The sequence below is a fragment of the Mobula birostris genome, chromosome 19 (assembly GCF_030028105.1).
Source record: "Mobula birostris isolate sMobBir1 chromosome 19, sMobBir1.hap1, whole genome shotgun sequence".
Lineage (NCBI taxonomy): Eukaryota > Metazoa > Chordata > Chondrichthyes > Myliobatiformes > Myliobatidae > Mobula > Mobula birostris.
Window position 1 is genome coordinate 452,740 of NC_092388.1, and position 26,494 is coordinate 479,233.

General features: G+C 44.3%; 1 protein-coding gene across 2 annotated transcripts; it reads right to left on the minus strand.

Annotated features, from left to right (window-relative positions):
- Positions 1-1,006: 1,006 nt before the first annotated feature.
- Positions 1,007-25,784, minus strand: tomm7 (translocase of outer mitochondrial membrane 7 homolog (yeast)). 2 transcript variants are annotated; one of them, XM_072283086.1, is made up of 3 exons: positions 25,538-25,784; positions 14,393-14,441; positions 1,007-1,248 (listed from the first exon to the last, which is right to left on the minus strand). In XM_072283086.1, exons 1-2 carry the CDS (start codon positions 25,693-25,695, stop codon positions 14,435-14,437), a joined length of 165 nt encoding a protein of 54 aa, XP_072139187.1. In that variant the 5' UTR covers positions 25,696-25,784; the 3' UTR covers positions 1,007-1,248; positions 14,393-14,434. The 2 variants fall into 2 exon arrangements, with proteins under 2 accessions (XP_072139187.1, XP_072139185.1); XM_072283084.1 differs by having other exon boundaries at positions 25,593-25,767.
- Between the last annotated feature and the right edge of the window lie 710 nt (positions 25,785-26,494).

Here is a 26,494-nt window from a genome sequence, read left to right on the forward strand (position 1 = left end):
GCTGTAATTCTGAGATCAAAATTAACCATAATACCATCCATTCAGCTAAGATATTCCTATCCACTATGTTTTATTGTTATTTAAGACAACCCTAAAAATCCCTTGCTGGTTTCAGGAAACACAAAACTTTTTTTTCAAAAAGTGAAAGCAACTTAATAGTAAGATCCATGGGGAAAAAACACATTTAACTACCAGAAACTACACTGGCTAAAATTAGGATAATAGAATGTCATACATTAGAGCTATTTAACAGTATTTCTGAGAACTTGTCGAGCACCACAATCCCCAAAAAATAATGCACCTAATCTATGTAATTCCCACTCTATTCAACATATTGATGACATTTTTTGCAAGTCATGAAAGTAGGTTTTATTGGAACCATTCCATGTCACTTTTGCATGTGTCAATTATATTTTATACAGTCAATATTAACCCTCAAGAAAATAAACGATATTCAAATATTTTGGAATTTCCAAAAACTAAAAGTTGGCTTGATTTAAAACTAAATAGTACCAGGCACACAGCACTGAAGTCATTAAAACAGCATGTGTGACTACTTTTGAACATTAAATGCAATTCCTGCTCCTTCATAAAGTGCCAAAAAGGTGGTACCTGAAAAGCTAAGATTCACAATTAAGTGTAAAATATTACATAATACCAAGAAAGGCAAAGAGCACATTTTATTCAGAGTACAACTGTCTTTTTGTTTAATCAACTTCATATGAAAAGTTAATTTACTGCTGGAAAATTCTATTTTCATTGATAAATTTCTAATCCATACCTTCATTACAAATGTCGAATCCAAAGCAAAATTTACCTTATGCATCTCGAACTTCAAGATAACGGTTTCAAATAAAGTTTACCTAATACTTTGAACACTTTAATTACAGCTGTTATCTTAAAAGCTTAGATAACAGATGATGCACCCAAGTACATTTTGCAGAAGCTTCTCATTTTAAAGTGCTTACTAAGGCACCCGACAGATTCACTGCACAAATCATTGTTATTTTAATTTTTTTTTGGTTTTCTTTCTCTTCTACTAAGTTTTAATTCTACACAGAGCTCAAGTACAGTTTTGCTTTTACAGAAATACAATACAGTGTGCTGGTTTCCTCTGGAAATTCTTGCGTTGTAGATGTGTTACAGTGAAACCATCTATAGTAGTGATCTAGGCTTTCCAACTTTCCTCTCAAATGGCGTTTCCAGTTGAAATGTAAGATCTTCTGTTCTCTTCATCCCCACAGCAAACTATAAATAGAAAATCAACCAGAATCAGGTTTATTATCGCTGACATATCTTCATGAAATTTAAAAACGCAAACAACAGGAATTCTGCAGATGCTGGAAATTCAAGCAACACACATCAAAGTTGCTGGTGAACGCAGCAGGCCAGGCAGCATCTCTAGGAAGAGGTGCAGTCCACGTTTCAGGCCGAGACCCTTCGTCATGAAATTTATTGTTTTGCAGCAGCATTACAGTGAAATACACAAAAATTACTATAACACAATAATATATTAAAAAATAAATCGTGCGAAATGAGAGAAAAAGAGGTAGTGTTCATGGACTGTTCAGAAATCTGATGGCAGAGAGGAAGAAGCTGTTTGTAAAACATTGAGTATATGTCTTTGGGCTCCTGTACCAGCTTTTTGATGGTAATAATGAAAAGAAGGCATGTTCTGGGTGGCGAGGGTCTTTCATGATGGACGCTACCTTCTTGAGGCATCAGCTTTTGAAAATGCCCTCGATGATGGGAAGGCTAGTGCCAATGATGGAGATGGTTGTTTGGCACCACCATCCAGACAGTGATGCCACCAGACAGAACGCTCTCCACAGTACAACCGTAGAAATATGCTAGAGTCTTTGGTGACATACTAAATCTCCTCAAACTCCTAATGAAATTTACTTACATATGTGCCTTTTTCAAAATTCCATCAACATGGTGGGCCTAGGATAGATCCTCATAGATGCTGACACCCAGGAACTTGAAGCTGCTCACCCTTTCCACTGCTGACTCCTCGATTAGAACTGCTGTGCTCTCCCAATTTCTATTTAACTAATTTACAGAATTCTATTTGGTTCATTCAAAATATATTACCCGAATAGACACAAGTAAAATAAGTAGCTGGATCTCCACCTTTTAGCCTACATAATATGGCAGACAGATTTATAATGACTGGTACTGATCATGTCATTAATCATTGCATGATTTGGCATTGTGAGTCAGAAAAAATAGCAAAATGGAAAGAAGAATGAGAAATAAGCATAGAATATTATAGCATAATACAGACCCTCTGGCTCATGATATTGTGCCATGCTTTTAACCTACTCTATGATCAATCTAACAGTTTCCTACCTCTATATGTCCTATCTATTGCCCCTTCATCCTTCCTAATGATCCAGAGTTCATCCAGTTCCAGTTCCAACTCCTTAACATGGTTTGTTGCAGCTGGATGCATTTCATGCAGTTGTAGTGGTCAGGGATACTGTAGGTGTCCCTGCCTTCCCACATCCCGCAAGAGGAGTAGTTCACTACCCTGCCTGTCATCTCTGCCAAGCTGAGCAGATATAAAGAAGAGAAGAAAAAGAACTGGAGCTTTGTTTTCTCTGAGTGAAGCCTTGAAGAGTTCAAGCCTTAAGATCACTACTCCAACAACAGCCACTGCTCTTGCTGCTTCCTTCCTTTAATTTGCTCTTACTAATTAATCCCAAATACCAACTGGTCAAAGCTCTATTACACTACAGGAAACCACTCTTGCCTTTTATCCTCAGGCAGTGGATCTGACTGAAGTACCCTCATCTCCAAACTTCCGATGTCCGAAATGGCTGCTGGTCAAAGCTTGCAAAGAAAGCACTGCAGCACCTTTACTTCCTTACAAATTTGCGAAGATTCAGCATGAGATCTAAAACTTTGACAAGCTTCTATATGACAGTACATCGACTGTTTGTGTTACAGCCTGGTACTGAAACACCAATGCCCTTGAACTGAAAATCTCACAAAAGGTAGTGGATATGGCCCATCCAACACAGGTAAAGTCCTCTCTCCCATTGAGTAGATCTACACAAAACGTAAGGAAGGTGGTACAGGAGCCTCAGGACTCACACCACCAGGTTCAAGAACAGTTATTACCCCTCCACCATCGGGCTCTTGAACCAAAGGAAATAAATTAATTGAACTTCACATGCCCCATCACACTATTCTCACAAATTATCAACTCATTTTCAAGGACTCTTCATCTCATGTCCTCGATAATTATTGTTTTTTTTATTTATTATTCTTTATTTTTGTATTTGCAGTTTGCCAGAAGTCATGGTACATATGGGTATCAACGACATAGGTAGGAAAAGGGAGGAGGTCCTGAAAACAGACTACAGGGAGTTAGGAAAGAAGCTGAGAAGCAGGTCCTCAAAGGCAGTAAGCTCAAGATTACTGCCTGTGCTACGTGACAAGTTTAGGAATAGAGTGAGGTGGAGGATAAATGCGTAGCTAAGGGATTGGAGCAGGGGGCAGGGATTCAGATTTCTGGATCATTGGGACCTCTTTTAGGGCAGGCATGACCTGTACAAAAAGGACGGGCTGCACTTGAATCCGAGGGGGAGCCAATATCCTGGCAGGGAGGTTGCTAAGGCTACTGGGGAGAGTTTAAACTAGAATTGCTGGGGGGTGGGAACGGAACTGAAGAGACGGAGGAGGGGGTGATTGGCTCACAAATAGAGGAAGCTTGGAGACAGTGTAAGAGGGAAAATAGGCAGGTGATAAGAGCACAGATACACTCAGACCAATGGTTTGAGATGTACCTAGTTTAATGCAAGAAACATCATGAACAAAGTAGATGAGCTTAGTGCGTGGATCAGTACTTGGAGCTATGATGTTGTGGCCATTACAGAGAGTGCCAGGCTTTAGGTATTTCAGAAAGGACAGGAAGGATAGGCAGAAGAGGTGGGGGCGTGGCACTGTTGATGAGAGATAGTGTCACAACTGCAGAAAGAGAGAAAGTCATGGAGGGATTGTCTACTGAGTCTCTGTGGGTGGAAGTTAGGAACAGGAAGGGAGCAATAACTCTACTGGGTGTTTTTTAAAGACCACCCAATAGTAACAGGGACATTGAGGAGCAGATGGGGAGACAAATTTTGGAAAGGTGTAATAATAACAGCGTTATTGTGGTGGGAGATTTTAATTTCTTAAATATTGATTGGAATCTCCCTAGAGCAAGGGGTTTAGATGGGGTGGAGTTTGTTAGGTGTGTTCAGGAAGGTTTCCTGATACAATATGTAGATAAGCCTACAAAAGGAGAGGCTGTTCTTGATCTGGTATTGCGAAATGAACCTAGTCAGGTGTCAGGTCTCTCAGTGGGAGAGTATTCTGGAGATAGTGATCACAATTCTATCTCCTTTACCATAGCATTGGAGAGGGATAGGAACAGACAAGTTAGGAAAGCGTTTAATTGGAGTAAGGGGAAATATGAAGCTATCAGACTGGAACTTGGAAGCATAAATTGGGAACAGATGTTCTCAGGGAAAAGTACAGCAGAAATGTGGCAAATGTTCAGGGGATATTTGCGTGCCGTTCTGCATAGGTACGTTCCAATGAGACAGGGAAAGGATGGTAGGCTACAGGAACTGTGATGTACAAAGGCTATTGTAAATCTAATCAAGAAGAAAAGAAGAGCTGACGAAAGGTTCAAAAAACTAGGTAATGATAGAGATTTAGAAGATTATAAGGCTAGCAGGAAGGAGTTTAAGAATGAAATTAGGAGAGCCAGAAGGGTCCATGGGAAGCCTTGGACAGCAGGATTAAAGAAAACCCCAAGACATTCTACAAGTATGCGAAGAGCAAGAGGATAAGATGTGAGAGAATAGGACCAATCATGTGTGATAGTGGAAAAGTGTGAATGGAACCAGAGGTGATAGATGAGGTACTTAATGAATACTTTGCTTCAGTATTCACTACAGAAAAGGATCTTGATGATTGTAGAGATGACTTACAGCGGATTGAAAAGTTTGAACATATAGACATTAAAAAAAGAGGTGCTAGAGCTTTTGGAAAGCATCAAGTTGGGTAAGTTTTCGGGACCGGACGAGATGTACCCCAGGCTACTGTGGAAGGTGAGGGAGGAGATTACAGAGCCTCTGTCAATGATCTTTGCATCATCAATGGGGCCGGGGGAGGTGCCAGAACATTGCAGGGTTGCAGATGTTGTTCCCTTATTCAAGAAAGGAAGTAGAGATAGCCCAGGAAATTATAGACCAGTGAGTCTTACTTCAGTGGTCGGTAATTTGATGGAAAAGATCCTGAGAGGCAGGATTTATGAACATTTAGTGAGGTATAATATGATTTGGAATAGTCAGCATGGCTTTGTCAAAGGCAGGTCATGCCTTACGAGCCTGATTGAATTTTTTGAGGATGTGACTAAACACGCTGATGAAGGTAGAGCAGTAGATGTAGTGTATATAGATTTTAGCAAGGCATTTGATAAGGTACCCCATGGAAGGCTTATTGAGAAAGAAAGGAGGCATAGGATCCAAGGGGACCTTGCTTTATGGATCCAGAATTGGCTTGCCCACAGAAGGCAAAGAGTGGTTTTAGACGGGTCATATTCTGCATGGAGGTCGGTGACCAGTGGTGTGCCTCAGAGATCTGTTCTGGGACCCCCCCCTCTTCGTGACTTTTATAGATGACCCGGATGAGGAAGTGGAGGGATGGGTTAGTAAATTTGCTTATGACACAAAGGTTGGGGGTGTTGTGGATAGTGTGGAGGGCTGTCAGAGGTTACAGCCGGACATCGGTAGGGTGCAAAACTGGGCTGAGAAGTGGCAGATGGAGTTTAACCCAGATAAGTGTGAGGTGGTTCGTTTTGGTTGGTCAAATATGATGGCAGAATATAGCATTAATGGCAAGACTCTTGGCAGTGTGGAGGGTCAGAGGGATCTTGGGGTCCAAGTCCACAGGACACTCAAAGCTGCTGCGCAGGTTGACTCTGTGGTTAAGAAGGCATATGGTACATTGGCCTTCATCAGCCGTGGGATTGAGTTCAAGAGCCAAGAGGTAATGTTGCAGTTATTTGGGACCCTGGTCAGACTCCACCTGGAGTACTCAATTCTGGTCGCCTCACTACAGGAAGGACGTGGAAACCATAGAAAGGGTGCGGAGGAGATTTACAATGAAGTTGCCTGGATTGGGGAGCATGCCTTACGAGAATAGGTTGAGTGAACTTGGCCTTTTCTCTTTGAAGCAACAGAGGATGAGAGGTGACCTGATAGAGTGTATAAGATTATGAGAGGTATTGATCATTTGGATAGTCAGAGGCTTTTTCCCAGGGCTGAAATGGTTATCATGAGAGGGCACAGTTTTAAGGTGCTTGGAAGTGGGTACAGAGGAGATGTCAGGGGTAAGTTTTTTTTTTAAAAATGCAGAGAGTGGTCAGTACGTGGAATGGGCTGCCAGCGATGGTGATGGAGGCATATGATAGGGTCTTTTAAGAGACTCCTGGATAGGTACATGGAGCTTAGAAAAATAGAGGGCTATGGGTAACCCTACGTAATTTCCGAAGTACATGTATGGCCTAGCATTGTGGGCTGAAGGGCCTGTATTGTGCTTTAGTTTTTCTATGTTTGTATATTTCTAGAAGGAATAAAGTTGACCTAGCAGACAACCTGAATGAGAACCCCAAGGGATTTCAGAGATATGCAAGACCACACTGGGTCTCTGGCAGACCAGAAAGGTAATCCATGTGTGGAGCCGAAGCATTTGGTGGAAGATTGTAAGCCCATTCTTTGCATCTGTAGTTGATTGGGAGATGAATACAGAGTCTATAGAAGTGAGACAAAGCAGCACCAACTTCATGGACCCTGTACAGATTACAGAGGAGGTGTTTGCTACTGAGGCAAATCAGGGGGAATAAATCCCCACGGCCTGACAAGGTGTTCACTCATACCCTATGGGAGGCAAGTGCAGAAATTGCTGGGGCCCTGGCAGAGATATTTAAAGCATCCTTCGTGACAGGAGAGGACCAGAGGATTGGAGGTTAGCCAATGTTTTCTGCTGTTTAAAAAGTGCTCTAAACAGAAACCAGGAAATTATAGGCCTGTGAGTCTGACATCAGTGATGGGAAAGTTATTGAAAGGTATTCTAAAGGATCAGGTATGTAAGTATTTGTATAGACATAGACAGATTAAGGATAGTCAGGAAGGCTTCATATGCAGTAGGTCATATCTACCCAATCCAAGAGAGATTTTCAAGGATGTTACCAGGAAAGTGGATGAATGCAAGGCAGTGGATGTTGTCTACATGGCCTTTAGTAAGGCATCTGACAAGGTCCCACATGGGAGGCTGGTCAATAAGGTTCAGTCGCTCGACATTCAAGATGAGGTAGTAAATTGAATTAGACATTGGCTTTGTGGCAGAAGCCAAAGAGTAATAGTAGAGGGCTGCCTCTCTGATTGGAGGCCTATGACTAGAGGTGTGCCGCAGGGATCAGTGCTGAGTCCTTTGTTCTTTGTCATCTATATCAATGATCTGGATGATAGTGTGGTTAAATGGATCAGCAAAGCTGCAGATGACACTTAAACTGGGGGTGTAGTGGACAGGAAGGAAGGCTATCTTGGCTTGCAGAGGGATCTGTATCAGCTGGAAAAATAGGGAGAAAAATGGCAGTTGGAATTTAATGCAGACATGTGCGAGTTGTTGCACTTCGGTAGGACCAGCCAGGGAGGTCTTACACAGTGAATGGTAGGGCACTGAAGAGTGTGGTAGAACAAGGGATCTTGGAATAGAGGTACATAATTCATTGAAAGCGGTGTCACAGGTAGATAAGGTCATAAAGAAAGCTTTTGGCACATTGGCCTTCGTAAATCAAAATGCAAAAGGTGGGATGTTATGTTGAAGTTGTATAAGATGTTGGTGAGGCCAAATTTGGAGTATTCGTGCAGATTTGGTCACTTACCTACCAGAAAGATGTAACTAAGGTTAAAAGAGTGCAGAGAAAATTAACAAGGATTTTGTCAGGTCTGGAGGACCTGCGTTATAAGGAAAGATTGAATAGGTTAGGATTGTATTCTTTAGAACATAAAAGATTGACATGAGATTTGATAGAGATATACAAAATTATGATGGGTATAGATAGGGTAAATTCAAACAGGCTTTTTCCACTGAGGTTAGGTGGGACTACGACCAGGTCATGGCTTAAGGGTGAAAGGTGAGAAGTTTACGTGAGGGGAAACTTCTTCGCTCAGAGTGCCGTGAGACGTCGGCACAAGTGGTCCATGCGAGCTTGACTTCAACATTTAAGAGAGGTTTGGATAGATACATTTTGGGCAGCAACCAAAATTATTACTCATTACCATTTAGAATGGCTAATTTCAAATCTACTCGAACATTTGACTGATAATAGTAAATATCAATTGCAAACTGCAACTGAAACTATGAAACACATATCCTAAGGTGTACAATTAACTGCCAACAAGGTCAGGGAAATCATCTGCAATTTTCCAGCCCTTCAGAATCATGCCAGAATCAATTGATTCTTGAAAGATCACTACTTATGCATCCGCAATCTCTTCAGCCACCTCCTTCAGAGCTCTGGGGTGTATACCATCTGGTTCAGGTGACTTAACTAACTTCAGATCTTTTAGTTTCCCAGGAACCTTTTCTGTAGTAACCCTAATCCTATTCTGACCCTCACTGGCAAGTGGACCGGGCAGCAACTCCAAGATTACTACTTTGGAGGTCCTGTTTTTCAGCTTTCTACCTAGCTTCCTAAGATCTCTCTTTAGGGTCTCCTCACCTTCCCTACTTATGCCATTGGTGCCAATAGGTACTCAAGACTCCTGGTTGCTCACCCTCTCCCATTAGAATGCCGTCGACCTGATCCGAGACATCCATGACCCTGGCACCTGGGAGGCAACATACCATCTGGGTGTCTCTAATCGCGCCCACAGAATCTTGACATAGTTCCTCGGACTACGGAATCTCCTGTCACCACAGCAGTCCTCTTCACCTCTCTTCTCTTCTGAGCCACAGCACCAGACTCAATGTCAGAGACCCAGTCACTACGGCTCCCATTTGGTAGGTCGCCTGCCTCAGGGAATGGTCAGAGGGGTACTCTGTAATGGCTACCCATTTCCCTTCCTTCTCCTGACAGATTGATATGAGAGGCTATGGTCTAAGTGCTGGCTGATGGGATTAGGCAAAATAACAGTTTGGCACGGACTAACTGGGCCAAAGGGCCTAAGTCTAATTCTCAACAGTGTGGAGTGTTATGAACCCATAGGTTTCGTTTACTGTGGACTGTCGTTTTAAGCGCCTTAGTAAGGTGGGACTATGACGTCAGTCACAGGGTGAAGAAGCTTGCTTCAGATTTTTACACAGACAGAGAGACAGAGAGAGACCTTCAGTGGTAGCAGAAAAAGAAGACCAGCTTCCGGGACTCTGGCTGGTCACTGCGATGGTTTGAATTCTCTTAAGCCCAAAAGATTGGGTTAAACATCGGCACATGGTGACTGCCAATTCGTATAATCCATAGGAGTGGATTTTGGGGATATCTTGTGGGACCACTTGTGTAGCCCTTGCCTGGGTATGTTGTGTGGTAACCACTGGAAGATGATATTCCTGTGACAGGTCAGTTTCAGTGATAATTCGTATGTGGATTTGGAACGTCATGACGGACAAGATCTACAGTGACTATTATCACGTTTTACCAGCGTGGAACTTGTGGAATACTTCGTACTTACCTTCTCTCTCCATTACAACGTGGATCACAAATATCTCTCTCCCATCACTTATTTCGTGGATTACTGAACTTTCCTACTTTACCATCTCAAGACTCTAAGCATTGTTCCCCTAAGCTCAATAGTTTGAGAGTTATATTCACACACATATATACACATAACACTGTTAACTTTTGTTATCTTGGTTGATATACCAAATTATAAGTAGATAGTAATAAACAGTGGTTTTAACATTAAAACCTGACGCAGTGTGAAATCTCTTGCTGCTGGTTTGTTTCTAAAAATTTACAGTTCGTAACAGGAGGAATAGGGGGATCTTGAGGTTCACATCCAAAGATCCTTCAAAGTTACAGTGCAAGTTCATAGTCATACTTTATTGATCCCGGGGGAAATTGGTTTTCGTTACAGTTGCAGCATAAATAATAAATAGTAATAGAACCATAAATAGTTAAATAGTAATATGTAAATTATGCCAGTAAATTATGAAATAAATCCAGAGTCAGCCTATCGGCTCAGGGTATCTGACCCTCCAAGGGAGGAGTTGTAAAGTTTGATGGCCACAGGCAGGAATGACTTCCTATGACGCTCTGTACTGCACCTCGGAGGAATGAGTCTCTGGCTGAATGTACTCCTGTGCCCACCCAGTACATTATGTAGTGGATGGGAGACATTGACCAAGATGGCATGTAACTTAGACAGCATCCTCTTTTCAGACACCACCGTGAGAGAGTCCAGTTCCATCCCCACAACATCACTGGCCTTACGAATGAGTTGTTGATTCTGTTGGTGTCTGCTATCCTCAGCCTGCTGCCCCAGCACACAACAGCAAACATGATAGCACTGGCCACCACAGACTCGTAGAACATCCTCAGCATCGTCCAGCAGATGTTAAAGGACCTCAGTCTCCTCAGGAAATAGAGACGGCTCTGACCCTTCTTGTAGACAGCCTCAGTGTTCTTAGACCAGTCCAGTTTATTGTCAATTCGTATCCCTAGGTACTCCATCCTCCCACCACCCCACTAGGAATAGTGTTCCCCTGGTCCTCACCTACCACCCCACCAGCCTCCGGGTCCAACATATTATTCTCCGTAACTTCCGCCACCTCCAACGGGATCCCACCACTAAGCCATCTATGCTCTGTCCGCCAGAGGAAGCAGGATCTCCCAGTGGCCACACATTTTAATTCCACATCCCATTCCCATTCTGACATGTCTATCCACGGCCTCCTCTACTGTAAAGATGAAGCCACACTCAGGTTGGAGGAACAACACCTTATATTCCGTCTGGGTAGCCTCCAACCTGATGGCATGAACATCGACTTCTCTAACTTCCGCTAGGACCCACCTCCCCCTCGTACCCCATCTGTTACTTATTTTTATGCACACATTCTTTCTCTCACTCTCCTTTTTCTCCCTCTGTCCCTCTGAATATACCTCTTGCCCATCCTCTGGGTCCCCCCCTTCCTTGTCTTTCTTCTCGGACCTCCTGTCCCATGATCCTCTCGTATCCCCTTTTGCCAATCACCTGTCCAGCTCTTGGCTCCATCCCTCCCCCTCCTGTCTTCTCCTATCATTTTGGATCTCCCCCTCCCCCTCCAACTTTCAAACCCCTTACTCACTCTTCCTTCAGTTAGTCCTGACGAAGGGTCTCGGCCTGAAACGTCGACTGCACCTCTTCCTAGAGATGCTGCCTGGACTGCTGCGTTCACCAGCAACTTTGATGTGTGTCACTGGTACCTTAGCTCTCCTCAGGTCTACCACCAGCTCCTTAGTCTTTTTCACATTAAGCTGCAGATAATTCTGCTCACACCATGTGACAAAGTTTCCTACCGTAGCCCTGTACTCAACCTCATCTCCCTTGCTGCTGCATTCAACTATGGCAGAGTCATCCGAAAACTTCTGAAGATGACAAGACTCTGTGCAGTAGTTGAAGTCTGAGGTGTAAATGGTGAAGAGAAAGGGAGACGAGACAGTCCCCTGTGGAGCCCCAGTGCTGCTGATCACTCTGTCGGACACACAGTGTTGCAAGTACATGGTGTGTTGGTCTACAGTAGTCTGGGATTGAGTTCAAGAGCCTCTATAAAACTCTGGTTAGACCATGTTTGGAAGTATTGTGTTCAGTTCTAGTCACTTCATTATCAGAAGCATGTAGAAGCTATAAAGAGGGTGCAGAGGAAATTTACCTGGTAGTTGCCTGAATGAGAGATCTTGGATTATTTAGGAAGAGGTACAGTCGACATTTCAGGCCGAGACCCTTCATCAGGACTAACCGAAGGAAGAGTTAGTAAGAGATTTGAAAGTGGGAGGGGGAGGGGGAAATCCAAAATGATAGGAGAAGACAGGAGGGGGAGGGATGGAGCCAAGAGCTGGACAGGTGATTGGCAAAAGGGGATATGAGAGGATCATGGGACAGGAGGCCCGGGGAGAAAGACAAGGGGGGGGTGGAGAGAACCAGAGGATGGACAAGGGGTATAGTCAGAGGGACAGAGGGAGAAAAAGGAGAGTGACAGAAAGAATGTGTGTATAAAAATAAATAACGGATGGGGTACAAGGGGGAGGTGGGGCATTAGCAGAAGTTAGATAAGTCAATGTTCATGCCATCAGATTGGAGGCTACCCAGACGGAATATAAGGTGTTGTTCCTCCAACCTGAATGGGAATGGGATGTGGAATTAAAATGTGTGGCCACTGGGAGATGCTGCTTTCTCTGGCGGACAGAGCGTAGGTGTTCAGCAAAGCGGTCTCCCAGTCTGCGTCAGGTCTCGCCAATATATAGGCCTCCTCTACTGTACCCGTTCTGACATGTCTATCCACGGCCTCCTCTACTGTAAAGAAGAAGCCACACTCAGGTTGGAGGAACAACACCTTATATTCCATCTGGGTAGCCTCCAACCTGATGGCATGAACATTGACTTCTCTAACTTCCGCTAATGCCCCACCTCCCCCTCGTATCCCATCCGTTATTTATTTTCATACACACATTCTTTCTCTCACTCTCCTTTTTCTCCCTCTGTCCCTCTGACTATACCCCTTGCCCATCCTCTGGTTCCCCCCCCTTGTCTTTCTCCCCAGGCCTCCTGTCCCATGATCCTCTCATATCCCCTTTGCCAATCACCTGATCCAGCTCTTGGCTCCATCCCTCCCCCTCCTGTCTTCTCCTATCATTTTGGATCTCCCCCTCCCCCTCCAACTTTCAAATCCCTTACTCACTCTTCCTTCAGTTAGTCCTGACGAAGGGTCTCGGCCTGAAACGTCGACTGTGCCTCTTCCTAGAGATGCTGCCTGGCCTGCTGCGTTCACCAGCAACTTTGATGTGTGTTGCTTGAATTTCCAGCATGTGCAGAATTCCTGTTGTTTGTCTTGGATTATTTATTTAATTTGTTTAGAGATAAAGTGCAGACAATGCCTTTCGGCCCTTTGAGCTGCGCAACCTGGCAACCCCTGATTTTAACCCTAGCCTAACCATGGGACAGTCTACAATGACTGATTAACCTGTACATCTCTGGACAGTGGGGAGACGGGTGGGAGAGAACTGAAGCATCCAAAGAAAATCCACACATTCCACAAACTCCTTGCAGAGGACACTGGGATTGAACACCAAAACTCCCGACACCCTGAGCTGTAATCGTGTTGCGCTAACCACTACGATACTGTGACACCTACAGTATGAAGATAGGTTGGCATCATTGAGAGCAGCCTGGTGAAGGAACTGCACCAACCTTGATCACTGGGCACTGCAGAGAGTGGTACGGACAGCCCAGCGCATCTGTGGATGTGAACTTCCCTCCGTTGAGGACATTTACAGCAGCAGGTGTGTAAAGAAGGCCTGGAAGATCATTGGAGACACCAGTCCTCCCAATCATAAACTGTTTCAGCTGCTTCCGTCTAGCAAATGGTACAGCAGCATTAAAGCCAGGCCACAGGACAGTTTCTTTCTAAAAGCCATTAGACTTATAAATTCACATGTCTGTAAGCTGTGACGGAGTCATAACAAAGATCTTTACTCCCTCACATAGTGGGATGCATGTAAGATTTAAATTAATTCAAATTTTAAGAAAGCTGAGGCCCCAGAATAGGTTCCTATGTCATTCCACACATTACATCCTGACAATCACAAAAAGACCTAGATTTGCTATTAGAGAGCAATTTTCTATGCACACTAGGACTGTAGAACAGTGCAGCACAGGAATAGTTGCACCAGCCACCACATCTACAAAACCATGATGCCAATCTAGATAATCCCATCTGTCTACATAGTCTGCATTCCTGCCCCTTTTGTGTTTGTGTGAATACCACTTAAATGTTGCTTTCATAATTGCTTCTATCACTCACTGCCCCATTTCAGGCAACCGGCACTCTTTTAGAAAAAAATTGCCTTTTCCATCACCTTTAAACTTATCCCCTTTCACCTTAAGTCTATGCCCTCTGATATTTGACATTTCCACCGCAATGGAAATGATAGCTGGAGAAGCAAAAAGCTGTCTGAAATAGAGGATACAAAAAAAGTTCTGCAACAACATCCCTTAGTAAATAAATCTCCACCTTCCCCAAAACATTGGCATTTAGAGTTTGGAAGAGAATGCAAGGAAGACTTCAGGCAAACTATTTACCATACAACATACAACAAACAACAAAGTTCCTTCAACTAATCATAATACTTTCACGGGTTTACCTTAGAAGGCTGGGCTCTGGCATTCCTGGATCGCCACCTCTCCTAAAACCTGGAAGAAAACAACATATTAGTAAAGCCAGCATAAAATCACGATTTACAGACACAGTACATATTATTATCATTGCTGCTGCTACACTCCATTCATTAACATCATAGAAACATGTGGTAGGGGAGGTCAAAATATACACATTGATCCTCAAGTTCTTCTGGCCACCTACTATACATACTCTCCTTGCAGTCTTCCGGAGTCTGACTCTACACAAAACGGGTTTGACCAATCTTTAATACACAGAATATGTTGATATTACTGCAGAGAAATGTCAACATCCACAAAGAACATGATAGAAAAATCATGCAAGGATTACCAGGACAAAGCAAGGAAGAGTGAAGAGGTCCTGGACAGTGAGTATAAAGAGCTTGGTAGGAAGTTGAAAAGCAGGACCTCAAGGGTGGTAATCTCAGGATTGCTACTTGTGCTACGTGCCAGTGAGGGTAAGAATAGGATGCTCTGGAGGATGAACAAGTGGCTGAGGAACTGGTGTAGGGGGCAGCGTTTCAGATTTCAGGATCATTGGGACCTCTTCTGGGGCAGGTGGGACCTGTACAAGAGAGACGGGTTACACTTGAACTGCAGGGGGACCAATATCCTTTCAGGGAGGTTTGTTAGTGCTATTGGGGAGGCTTTAAACTAGATTTGCAGGGGAATGGGAACCAGAGTGCCAGAGCTGACAGTGTGGCTGGGGTGAAAATAAATGATGTTAAAAGTTCAAGCAAATCCACTAATAGAAAGGTTGTGAGTGGTGGTAAAAATCTTCTGAGGCGTATATATTTCAATGCTAGGAGTATTGCGGGGAAGGTGGATGAGTTGAGGGCGTGGATTGACATGTGGAATTATGACATTATAGCAATTAGTGGAACTTGGCTACAGGAGGGGCAGGACTGGCAGCTTAATATTCCGGGGTTCCGCTGTTTCAAATGTGATCGAGGCAGAGGAATGAAAGGTGGGGGAGTAGCATTGCTTGTTAGGGAAAATATTACAGCAGTGCTCAGGCAGGACAGATTAGAGGGTTTGTCTACTGAGTCCTTATGGGTGGAGCTGAGAAACATGAAAGGTATGGCCACATTAGTGGGATTGTATTACAGACCACCCAATAGTCAACGAGAATTGGAAGAGCAAATCTGCAGAGAGATAGCAGGCAACTGCAGGAAACAAAGTTCTGGTGGTAGGGGATTTTAATTTTCCATATATTGATTGGGACTCCCATACTGTTAGGGGTCTGGATGGTTTAGAGTTTGTAAAATGTGTTCAGGAAAGTTTTCTAAATCAATATATAGAGGAACCAACTGGAGGGGATGCAATATTGGATCTGCTGTTAGGAAACGAGTTAGGACAAGTGACGGAAGTCCGTGTAGGGGAGCACTTTGGTTCCAGTGATCATAACGACATTAGTTTCAACTTGATCATGGACAAGGATAGATCTGGTCCTAGGGTTGAGGTTCTGAACTGGAAGAAGGCCAAATTTGAAGAAATGAGAAAGGATCTAAAAAGCGTGGATTGGGACAGGTTGTTCTCTGGCAAAGATGTGATCGGTAGGTGGGAAGCCTTCAAAGGAGAAATTTTGAGAGTGCAGAGTTTGTATGTTCCTGTCAGGATTAAAGGCAAAGTGAATAGGAATAAGGAACCTTGGTTCTCAAGGGATATTGGAACTCTGATAAAGAAGAAGAGGGAGTTGTATGACATGTATAGGAAACAGGGAGTAAATAAGGTGCTTGAGGAGTATAAGAAGTGCAAGAAAATACTTAAGAAAGAAATCAGGAGGGCTAAAAGACATGAGGTTGCCTTGGCAGTCAAAGTGAAGGATAATCCAGAGAGCTTTTACAGGTATATTAAGAGCAAAAGGATTGTAAGGGATAAAATTGGTCCTCTTGAAGATCAGAGTGGTCGGCTATGTGCGGAACCAAAGGAAATGGGGGAGATCTTATATAGATTTTTTGTGTTTGTATTTACTAAGGAAACTGACATGAAGTCTATGGAATTAAGGGAAACAAGTAGTGAGATCATGGAAACTGTACAGATTGAAAAGGAGGAGGTGCTTGCTGTCTTGAGGAAAATTAAAGTGGATAAATCCCCTGGAACTGACAGAGTGTTCCCTCGGACCTTGAAGGAAACTAGTGTTGAAATTGCGGGGGCCCTGGCAGAAATATTTAAAATGTCGCTGTCTACAGGTGAGGTGCCGGAAGATTGGAGAGTGGCTCATGTTGTTCCGTTGTTTAAAAAAGGATCGAAAAGTAATCTGGGAAATCATAGGCCAGTAAGTTTAACGTCGGTAGTGGATAAGTTATTGGAGGGAGTACTAAGAGACAGAATCTACAAGCATTTGGATAGACAGGGACTTATTAGGGAGAGTCAACATGGCTTTGTGCGTGGTAGGTCATGTTTGACCAATCTATTGGAGTTTTACGAGGAGGTTACCAGGAAAGTGGATGAAGGGAAGGCAGTGGATATTGTCTACATGGACTTCAGTAAGGCCTTTGACAAGGTCCCACATGGGAGGTTAGGTAGGAAAATTCAGTCGCTAGGTATACATGGAGAGGTGGTAAATTGGATTAGACATTGGCTCAATGGAAGAAGCCAAAGAGTGGTAGTAGAGAATTGCTTCTCCGAGTGGAGGCCTGTGACTAGTGGTGTGCCACATGGATCAGTGCTGGGTCCATTGTTATTTGTCATCTATATCAATGATCTGGATGATAATGTGGTAAATTGGATCAGCAAATTTGCTGATGATACAAAGATTGGAGGTGTAGTAGACAGTGAGGAAGGTTTTCAGAGCCTGCAGAGGGACTTGGACCAGCTGGAAAAATGGGATGAAAAATGGCAGATGGAGTTTAATACAGACAAATGTGAGGTATTGCACGTTGGAAGGACAAACCAAGGTAGAACATATAGGGTTAATGGTAAGGCACTGAGGAGTGCAGTAGAACAGAGGGATCTGGGAATACAGATATAAAATTCCATAAAAGTGGCGTCACAGGTAGATAGGGTCGTAAAGAGAGCTTTCGGTACATTGGCCTTTATTAATCAAAGTATTGAGTATAAGAGCTGGAATGTTATGATGAGGGCATTGGTGAGGCCAAATCTGGAGTATTGTGTTCAGTTTTGGTCACCAAATTACAGGAAGGATATAAATAAGGGTGAAAGAGTGCAGGGAAGGTTTACAAGGATGTTGCCGGGACTTGAGAAACTCAATTACAGAGAAAGGTTGAATAGGTTAGGACTTTATTCCCTGGATCATAGAAGAATGAGGGGAGCTTTGATAGAGGTACATAAAATTATGATGGGTATAGATAGAGGGAATGCAAACAGGCTTTTTCCACTGAGGCAAGGGGAGAAAAAAACCAGTGGACATGGGTTAAGGGTGAAGGGGGAAAAGTTTAAAGGGAACATTAGGGGGGGGCTTCTTCACACAGAGAGTGGTGGGAGTATGGAATGAGCTGCCAGACGAGGTGGTAAATGCGGGTTCTTTTTTAACATTTAAGAATAAATTGGACAGATACATGGATGGGAGGTGTATGGAGGGCTATGGTCCGCGTGCAGGTCAGTGGGACTAGGCAGAAAATGGTTCGGCACAGCCAAGAAGGGCCAAAAGACCTGTTTCTGTGCTGTAGTTTTTCTATGGTTTCCATGGTTTCTAAACATTTATTGTTCATCCCAGTCTACCATTGAGGTGGTATAATTCTCCTATGCTGTTGTCCACAAGGTGAAAGTACTCCCATAGCATTTTTGGACAGGGAATTGGAGAATTAGAGGCTCTGGAGGCGGGCAGACTCAAGGTTGGTGCTGCTGCAGGAATCTGGTGTGTCATGGGAGACGGAAGACCGTAAGCAGTAAGCTGGCTGTGTACCCAGAGATCCGTGCTCTTTGGACACAGAGCTCGGAAGAAGCGACGCAACAGACTTTTAACATCGTAAATCAGCGAGTTGTTTGTTATGTCTCCCCTCTCACTGTGAAACAGGGACACCTCTTTTTCCCTTATTAGGGAGAGAGAGAACCTGTGGTATGTTGGATTACCAGGTGAACAAGTAGTCTTTGGGGTACTGCAAGTCTGTGTCTTTATTGATGCTTTGTTGCATGCTTGAGTGCTCAGTGGAGGGTGCAGATGCTTTTTTTTCTGTTGGGGGGGTCGTTGCTTTGCTGCTGCTTATGTGTGGGTGGGGGAAGATGGGGGGGGGACTTCGGGGTTCTGGAAAGACAAGGCTACCCTAATAATTATACCAAGAATGATTCACAAGGGACTAATTGTCACTGACCCCTGAATCCATCAGTGGTACAACAGGACCTGTGCTCACTGGAATTTAGAAGAATGCAGGGAGATCTTGTTGAAATCTACCGAATGTTGAAAGGACTAGATAGGGTGGATGTGGAGAGGATGGCTCCTATGGTGGGGGTATGCAGAACTAGAGGGCACAGCCTCAAAATTGAGGAGTGACCTTTTAGAACAGAGTTAAGAAGGAATTTTGTTAGCCAGAGTGTAGTAAATCTGTGGAATGCTCTACCACAGACTGTGTTGGTGGCCAAGTCTGCGGGTATACTTAAGGTGGAAGTTGACTGTTTCCTGATCGATCAGGGCATCAAAGGATCTGGTGAGAAGGCAGATATAGGGGATTGAGTTTGATCCGGGATCAGCCACAATGGAATGGCAGAGCAGAGTCGATGAGCCGAATGGCTAAATTTTGCTCCTATGTCTTAAAAGTCTAACTTTTCAAACCAACTTTGTTCTTCATATATACTGTACATTGCTCAGAACAATAGGAACAGGCCCTTGGCCCACAATGTTTGTGACAAACTAAATAAATTAGTAAACAAGTGCCCAATTAAATGAATCCCTTCTGCCTACATGTCATTTCCCTCCATTTTCTGCACATTCATGTACCAATCTAACAGCTTCTTGAACACCTCTATCTATCCTTCCATTCAATCAACCGATTTCTTTCCCATTAATGATAATTACGGCCCTCAGGCTCTTTAACCAGTACACACAGAGATTTTTAATAAAACAGTTTTAGACATTTAAGCATTTGACATTAATTCTACAATTTGACTTAGGATGTCAAGAACTGAAAAGGTCAGAGAAAGCTTGGCTTACAGAACAAATGACAAAGGTCAAAATCCTTTCATCAAGACTCACAAAGACATTGGGACTCAGGACTTATAGGAAGTTTCCTTCCCTAAATACACTGCTTTACTTGTTACCATTGTAAAACTACACTATTTAGATTTGTTCGGAGCCTTTTGTGAATATGGCAGTTGAATTGCTTTCCTCTGAGATTTCACTATATTTAATGAATAATCACAATGAAAGTAAAAATACTATACTTCCTCTCTAATCATGTGTGAATTTTTGGAATGTACATAACTTCTAATGGGATGTACAATACCATATGTTTCTCTTCAACGCTAATTTTCAGGACGAACTCAAAATTGGCAAGGTACCTTTATTTTACTCCACAGGGAATAAATTCCGCACCTTTGTAAATATTAGCAATAAATTTGGAATTCAATACCTGAAAGAACATTTAACAGAACGGACTTCACCTGCACCATCTCTGAGTAGCGGCCTGCCTGGTCTGAATGTTAACAACTTAAAGTAATTGCAGAACCATGAAAATGGCCCATCAGTTAAAAACTAAAGAGTTTACAGAAAATTTGCCAATTGACCAATTTTCTAAAATGCCACTGCTATCACCAATGCAAGGATTAACAGATGAAACTGGAAAACTTGTGCTGAAAATAGATTTTTTAATGAATTTCAAAATCTTGCTCAGTGATGTCAGGGCATCACAAGGACAGCCACACGAGTTTCTGTGCTTTTTATAGCCTCCTTACTCATTGTGCTGGGGCTTTCTTAAAAACCTCAAATTTGTAGATGATAAAGGATCCTGGACGTGAAACATCATCTGTTTCCCTTTCCACAAATGCTGTTTGATCTGAGTGTTTTCAGCAGTTCAGTTTTTTTTTCCATACCGCTTTAAAATAAATGCTTACAAACTAAATAAAAGTCTTAGACCATAAGACAGGAGCAGAATTAGGCCATCTGGCCCATCAAGTCTGCTCTATTCCACCATTCAAATCATGGCTGATCTTTTTTTTCTCTCTTCCTCAACCCCATTTTTCCCAGCTTTCTCTCTGTAACCTTTGATGCTATGTCCAATCAAGAACCTATCGATCTCTGCCTTAGATACACCCAGCGACCTGGCCTCCACAGCTCCACGTGGCAACAAATTCACCACCCTTTGGCTAAAGAAATTTCTCTGTATTTCTGTTTCAAAAGAGCGCCCCTCTATCTTGAAGCTGTACGCTTTTGTCCTAGACTCTCCCACAATGGGAAACATCCTTTTCCACATCTACTCTGTCTAGGCCTTTCAACATTCGAAAGGTTTCAATGACATCCCCCCTCATCTTTCTGAATTCCAGCGAGTACAGACCCAGAGCCATCAAACGTTCCTTGTATGATAACCCTTTCATTCCTGGAATCATTCTTGTGAACCTCCTCTGGACCCTCTCCAATGCTAGCACATCTTTTCTAAGATGAGGGGCTTAAAACTAACACTCACAACACGCTGGAGGAACTCAGCAGGTCGGGCAGCATCAGTGGAAAAGATCAGTCGACGTTTCGGGCCCGAACCCTTCGTCAGGACTGCAGGGGGAAGGGGCAGAGGTCCTATAAAGAAGGTGGGGGGAGGATGGAAAGGAGAAGGCTGGTAGGTTCCAGGAGAAAAACCAGTAAGGGGAAAGATAAAGAGGTGGGGGAGGGGAAGCAGGGAGGGGATAGGCAGGAAAGGTGAAGAAAGAATACAGGAAAACACAATGGGTAGTAGAAGGAGGCAGAACCATGAGGGAGGAGGTAGGCAGCTGGGGGAGGGGGCAGAGCGACATAGGGATAGGGGAAGGGAGGGGGAGGGAATTACCGGAAGTTGGAGAATTCTATGTTCATACCAAGGGGCTGGAGACTACCTAGATGGTATATGAGGTGTTGCTCCTCCAACCTGAGTTTAGCCTCATCATGGCAGTAGAGGAGGCCATATATGGACATATCTGAATGGGAGTGGGAAGCAGAGTTGAAGTGGGTGGCTACTGGGAGATCCTGTCTGTTTTGTCGGACGGAGCGGAGGTGCTCGACGAAGCGGTGCCCCAATCTGCGTTGGGTTTCGCCGATGTAGAGGAGGCCGCACTGGGAGCACCGGATGCAATAGATGACCCCAACAGACTCACAAGTGAAGTGTTGCATCACTTGGAAGTACTGTTTGGGGCCCTGAATGGTGGCAAGAGAGGAGGTGTAGGGACAGGTGTAGCACTTGCGCTTACAAGGATAAGTGCCAGGCGGGATGCCCCACGGTAAATTTAACACAAAGAAACTGCACATGTAGACAGTACGAACCACTGTGAGTAATCCACGCCTTCAGCTGGAGTGACCAAACATTCATCAGCAACTACATGATATCTTACATTCAATTGTGAATTCACCTAGAATAAAGACATATTTATTTTTTGCATATACAAATCTTAGAAAGAACACTCAGATTCTGGCAAATTATTGCAGCCATTTTGTTTTATAGACTGCCTCCTCCGTAAGGGTCCCTGCAATAGACATACATAGAACATAGTACAGCACAGTACAGGCCCTTCGGCCCACAATGTTATGCCGACCCTCAAACCCTGCCTCCCACATAAGCCCCCACCTTAAATTCCTCCATATACCTGTCTAGTAGTCTCTTAAACTTCACTAGTGTATCTGCCTCCACCACTGACTCAGGCAGTGCATTCCATGCACCAACCACTCTCTTGAGTTAAAAATCTTCCTCTAATATCCCCCTTGAACTTCCCAACCCTTACCTTAAAGCCATGTCCTCTTGTATTGAGCAGTGATTCCCTGGGGAAGAGGTGCTGGCTATCCACTCTATCTATTCCTCTTATTATCTTGTACACCTCTATCATGTCTCCTCTCATCCTCCTTCTCTCCAAAGAGTAAAGCCCTAGCTCCCTTAATTTCTGATCATAATGCATACTCTCTAAACCAGGCAGCATCCTGGTAAATCTCCTCTGTACCCTTTCCAATGCTTCAACATCCTTCCTATAGTGAGGCGACCAGAACTGGACACAGTACTCCAAGTGTGACCTAACCAGAGTTTTATAGAGCTGCATCATTACATCTCAACTCTTAAACTCTATCCCTCGACTTATGAAAGCTAACACCCCATAAGCTTTCTTAACTACCCTATCCACCTGTGAGGCAACTTTCAGGGATCTGTGGACATGTACCCCCAGATCCCTCTGCTCCTCCACACTACCAAGTATCCTGCCATTTACTTTGTATTCTGCCTTGGAGTTTGTCCTTCCAAAGTGTACCACCTCACACTTCTCCAGGTTGAATTCCATCTGCCACTTCTCAGCCCACTTTTGCATCCTATCACTGTCTCTCTGCAATCTCTGACAATCTTCTACACTATCTACAACACCACCAACCTTTGTGCCGTCTGCAAACTTGCCAACCCACCCTTCTACCCCTACATCCAGGTCGTTAATAAAAATCACGAAAAGTAGAGGTCCCAGAACAGATCCTTGTAGGAGACCACTAGTCACAATCCTCCAATCTGAATGTACTCCCTCCACCACAACTCTCTGCCTTCTGCAGGCAAGTCAATTCTGAATCCACCTGGCCAAACTTCCCTGGATCCCATGCCTTCTGACTTTCTGAATAAGCCGAGCGTGTGGAACCTTGTCAAATGCCTTACTAAGATCCATGTAGATCACATCCACTGCACTACCCTCATCTATATGCCTGGTCACCTCCTCAAAGAACTCTATCAGGCTTGTTAGACAGGATCTGTCCTTCACAAAGCAACACTGACTGTCCCTGATCAGACCATGATTCTCTAAATGCCCAGAGATCCTATCTCCAAGAATCTTTTCCAACAGCTTTCCCACCACAGACATAAGGCTCACTGGTCTATAATTACCTGGACTATCCCTACTACCTTTTTTGAACAAGGGAACAACATTTGCCTCCCTCCAATCTTCCAGTACTACCATTCCCGTTGACAACGAGGACATAAAGATCCTAGCCAGAAGCTCAGCAATCTCTTCCCTCGCCTCGTGAAGCAGCCTGGGGAATATTCCATCAGGCCCCGGGGACTTATCAGTCCTAATGTATTTTAACAACTCCAGCACCTCCTCTCCCTTAATATCAACATGCTCCAGAACATCAACCTCACTCATATTGTCCTCACCATCATCAAGTTCTCTCTCATTGGTGAATACTGAAGAGAAGTATTCATTGAGGACCTCGCTCACTTCCGCAGCCTCCAGGCACATCTTCCCACCTTTATCTCTAATAGGTCCTACCTTCACTCCTGTCATCCTTTTTTTCTTCACATAATTGAAGAATGCTTTGGGGTTTTCCTTTACCCTACTCACCAAGGCCTTCTCATGCCCCATTCTTGCTCTTCTCAGCCCCTTCTTAAGCTCCTTTCTTGCTTCCCTATATTCCTCAATAGACCCATCTGATCCTTGCTTCCTAAACCTCATGTACGCTGCCTTCTTCCACCTGACTAGATTTTCCACCTCACTTGTCACCCATGGTTCCTTCACCCTACCATTCTTTATCTTCCTCATCGGGACAAATTTATCCCTAACATCCTGCAAGAGATCTCTAAACATCGACCACATGTCCATAGTACAATTTCCCTGCAAAAACATCATCCCAATTCACACCCACAAGTTCTAGCCTTATAGCCTTATAATTTGCCCTTCCCCAATTAAAAATTTTCCTGTCCTTTCTAATTCTATCCTTTTCCATGATAATGCTAAAGGCCAGGGAGCGGTGGTCATTGTCCCCCAGATGCTCACCCGCTGAGAGATCTGTGACCTGACCCGGTTCATTACCTGGTACTAGATCTAGTATGGCATTCCCCCGAGTCGGCCTGTCCACATACTGTGACAGGCATCCGTCCTGGACACACTTAACAAACTCTGCCCCATCTAAACCCTTGGAACTAATCAGGTGCCAATCAATATTAGGGAAGTTAAAGTCACACATGATAACAACCCTGTTATTTTTGCACCTTTCCAAAATCTGCCTCCCAATCTGCTCCTCTAGATCTCTGCTGCTACCAGGGGGCCTATAGAATACCCCCAATAGAGTAACTGCTCCCTTCCTGTTCCTAACTTCCACCCATACTGATTCAAAAGAGGACCCTGCTACATTACCCACCCTTTCTGTAGCTGTAATAGTATCCCTGACCAGTAATGCCACCCCTCCTCCCCTTTTTCCGCCCTCTCTATCCCTTTTAAAGCACTAAAATCCAGGAGTATTGAGAATCCATTCCTGCCCTACCACACAATAGCCACATCATTCCTATCCATTAGATGAAGTTCCTCATTATCATAATTCAAACAATAAATCACAAGACACCAATATAGTAAAGTGGAAGCGAGGAGGCATAATTATACAGTAAATGATATGCCAATGAGTCAGATCCCCCAAAATGCTTAATATTTCTTATACTTGTGGCATAGATTTATGAATAGAATTGGCTCTATGTTGGTTTTCATAATTCCATTAATTTCCTCTTACCACTTTTCATTGTAAATCTACATACTTATTCTGATTCTCACTCCTCACCCCTCCACACATAGACCTCCGCCTCCCCGGCCCTGTCCATACCCACCAGGCTCAGCCGTTCTTAAGCCCTCACCACCCTCAGCCGTCCTTGCTCCCCCCCCCCCCCCATCTGCTCAGCTGCCCTTGGGCCCCTTCCACACACATAGCCGCAATTAGGTCCTTGCCACCCCCTCAGGCGCCCTTGGGTTCCCCTCTTCCTCCACACACCCTCAGGTGCCTTTGTCTGCCCCCCTCCCCCCGCCATACACCCTCAGGCGCCTTTGGGACACACCCTCCAACACCATCATGCGCCCTCGGGACCAGGCCCCCTACCCTCCCCTCATTCAGCCCCACTTACCCTTTCGCCCCCTCCCCATATCCTCAGCAGCCATTAGGCATTCGCCCCCACCCCCGATCTTTAGCTAGCCAGCTATCCTTAGCCCCCCGCTTCCCCGGCCCTTGCTCCCTCAGCCGTCCTGGGCCTCACCGCGAGGACTGAAGCCGCCCCGCGAGCCCCGGCGCAGGCCACCGACGGTACTGACCCAGGTAAAGCACGGTTGGGATGAAGCCCCAGCGGATAGCGAACTGGGTGACACGGAACACCTGCTGCAGCCGCTGTTTGCTCTCTTTACTCAGTTTCACCATCTTCGCACCGCGAGTAGCCCACGCTAGCACACGCACCAGGACCTGAAGGAGGGATCCTCCGCATTGAGCGCCGCCTAAAGCCGGGATGACTCGTCTCCCCCTCAGTGTCTCGTGATTATGAAAACAAACTTGGGCAATCTGAAGAAGCTGGAAATCCGAAACAACACACACCAAGTACTGGAGGAACTCAGCGGGCCAGCTCGCACCTACGGAAAAGAGTAGAGTCAACGTTTCGGGCGGAGACCCTTCATCAGTACCACCACTGAGTTGTGTTCACTTCAAGAGACGACGTCTGACATAATGCTGTCAGTGTACGGCGACTACTTTTGGTTTTGTTCGTAATGGAAGGACTACGGCTTTTGTTAAGCACATAAAACTACACCCGCATGTTTTATTTTATTCACTGTCATCACATTCTTTCTGTAGTGTGCTGACTGGAACTACAGTATATTCCAGCAGGATAAAATTATTGTACTGTATGCAGTTCTTACCATCAAAACCACAAAGGAGGAGCTGTGGTAACGTGGCGGACTGACCTCTCCTTGCTGAAGCCAGGCGGCAACTCTCAAGACACCTCCTCAAACCCACCTCTTGAACAGGACTCCACTCAAAACTATCAGAAAATTGTCTCCAAAATTGTTACTGACCTCATCAACTCTGGAGACCTCTCATACACTAGAAACATAGAAAACCTACAGCACAATACAGGCCCTTTGGCCCACAAAGCTGTGCCAAACATGTCCTTACCTTAGAACTACCTAGGTTTACCCATAGCCCTCTATTTTTCTAAGCTCCATGT

What these genes read in the sequence shown, in the direction of transcription:
- tomm7 (XM_072283084.1), bottom strand. Translation starts at nt 25,695, where the DNA reads ATGGTGAAACTGAGTAAAGAGAGCAAACAGCGGCTGCAGCAGGTGTTC. An exon ending in CCCAACCGTGCTTTACCTGG is followed by an intron (nt 14,442 to 25,592) that starts GTCAGTACCGTC and finishes GTTTTCTTCCAG; the next exon opens with GTTTTAGGAGAGGTGGCGAT.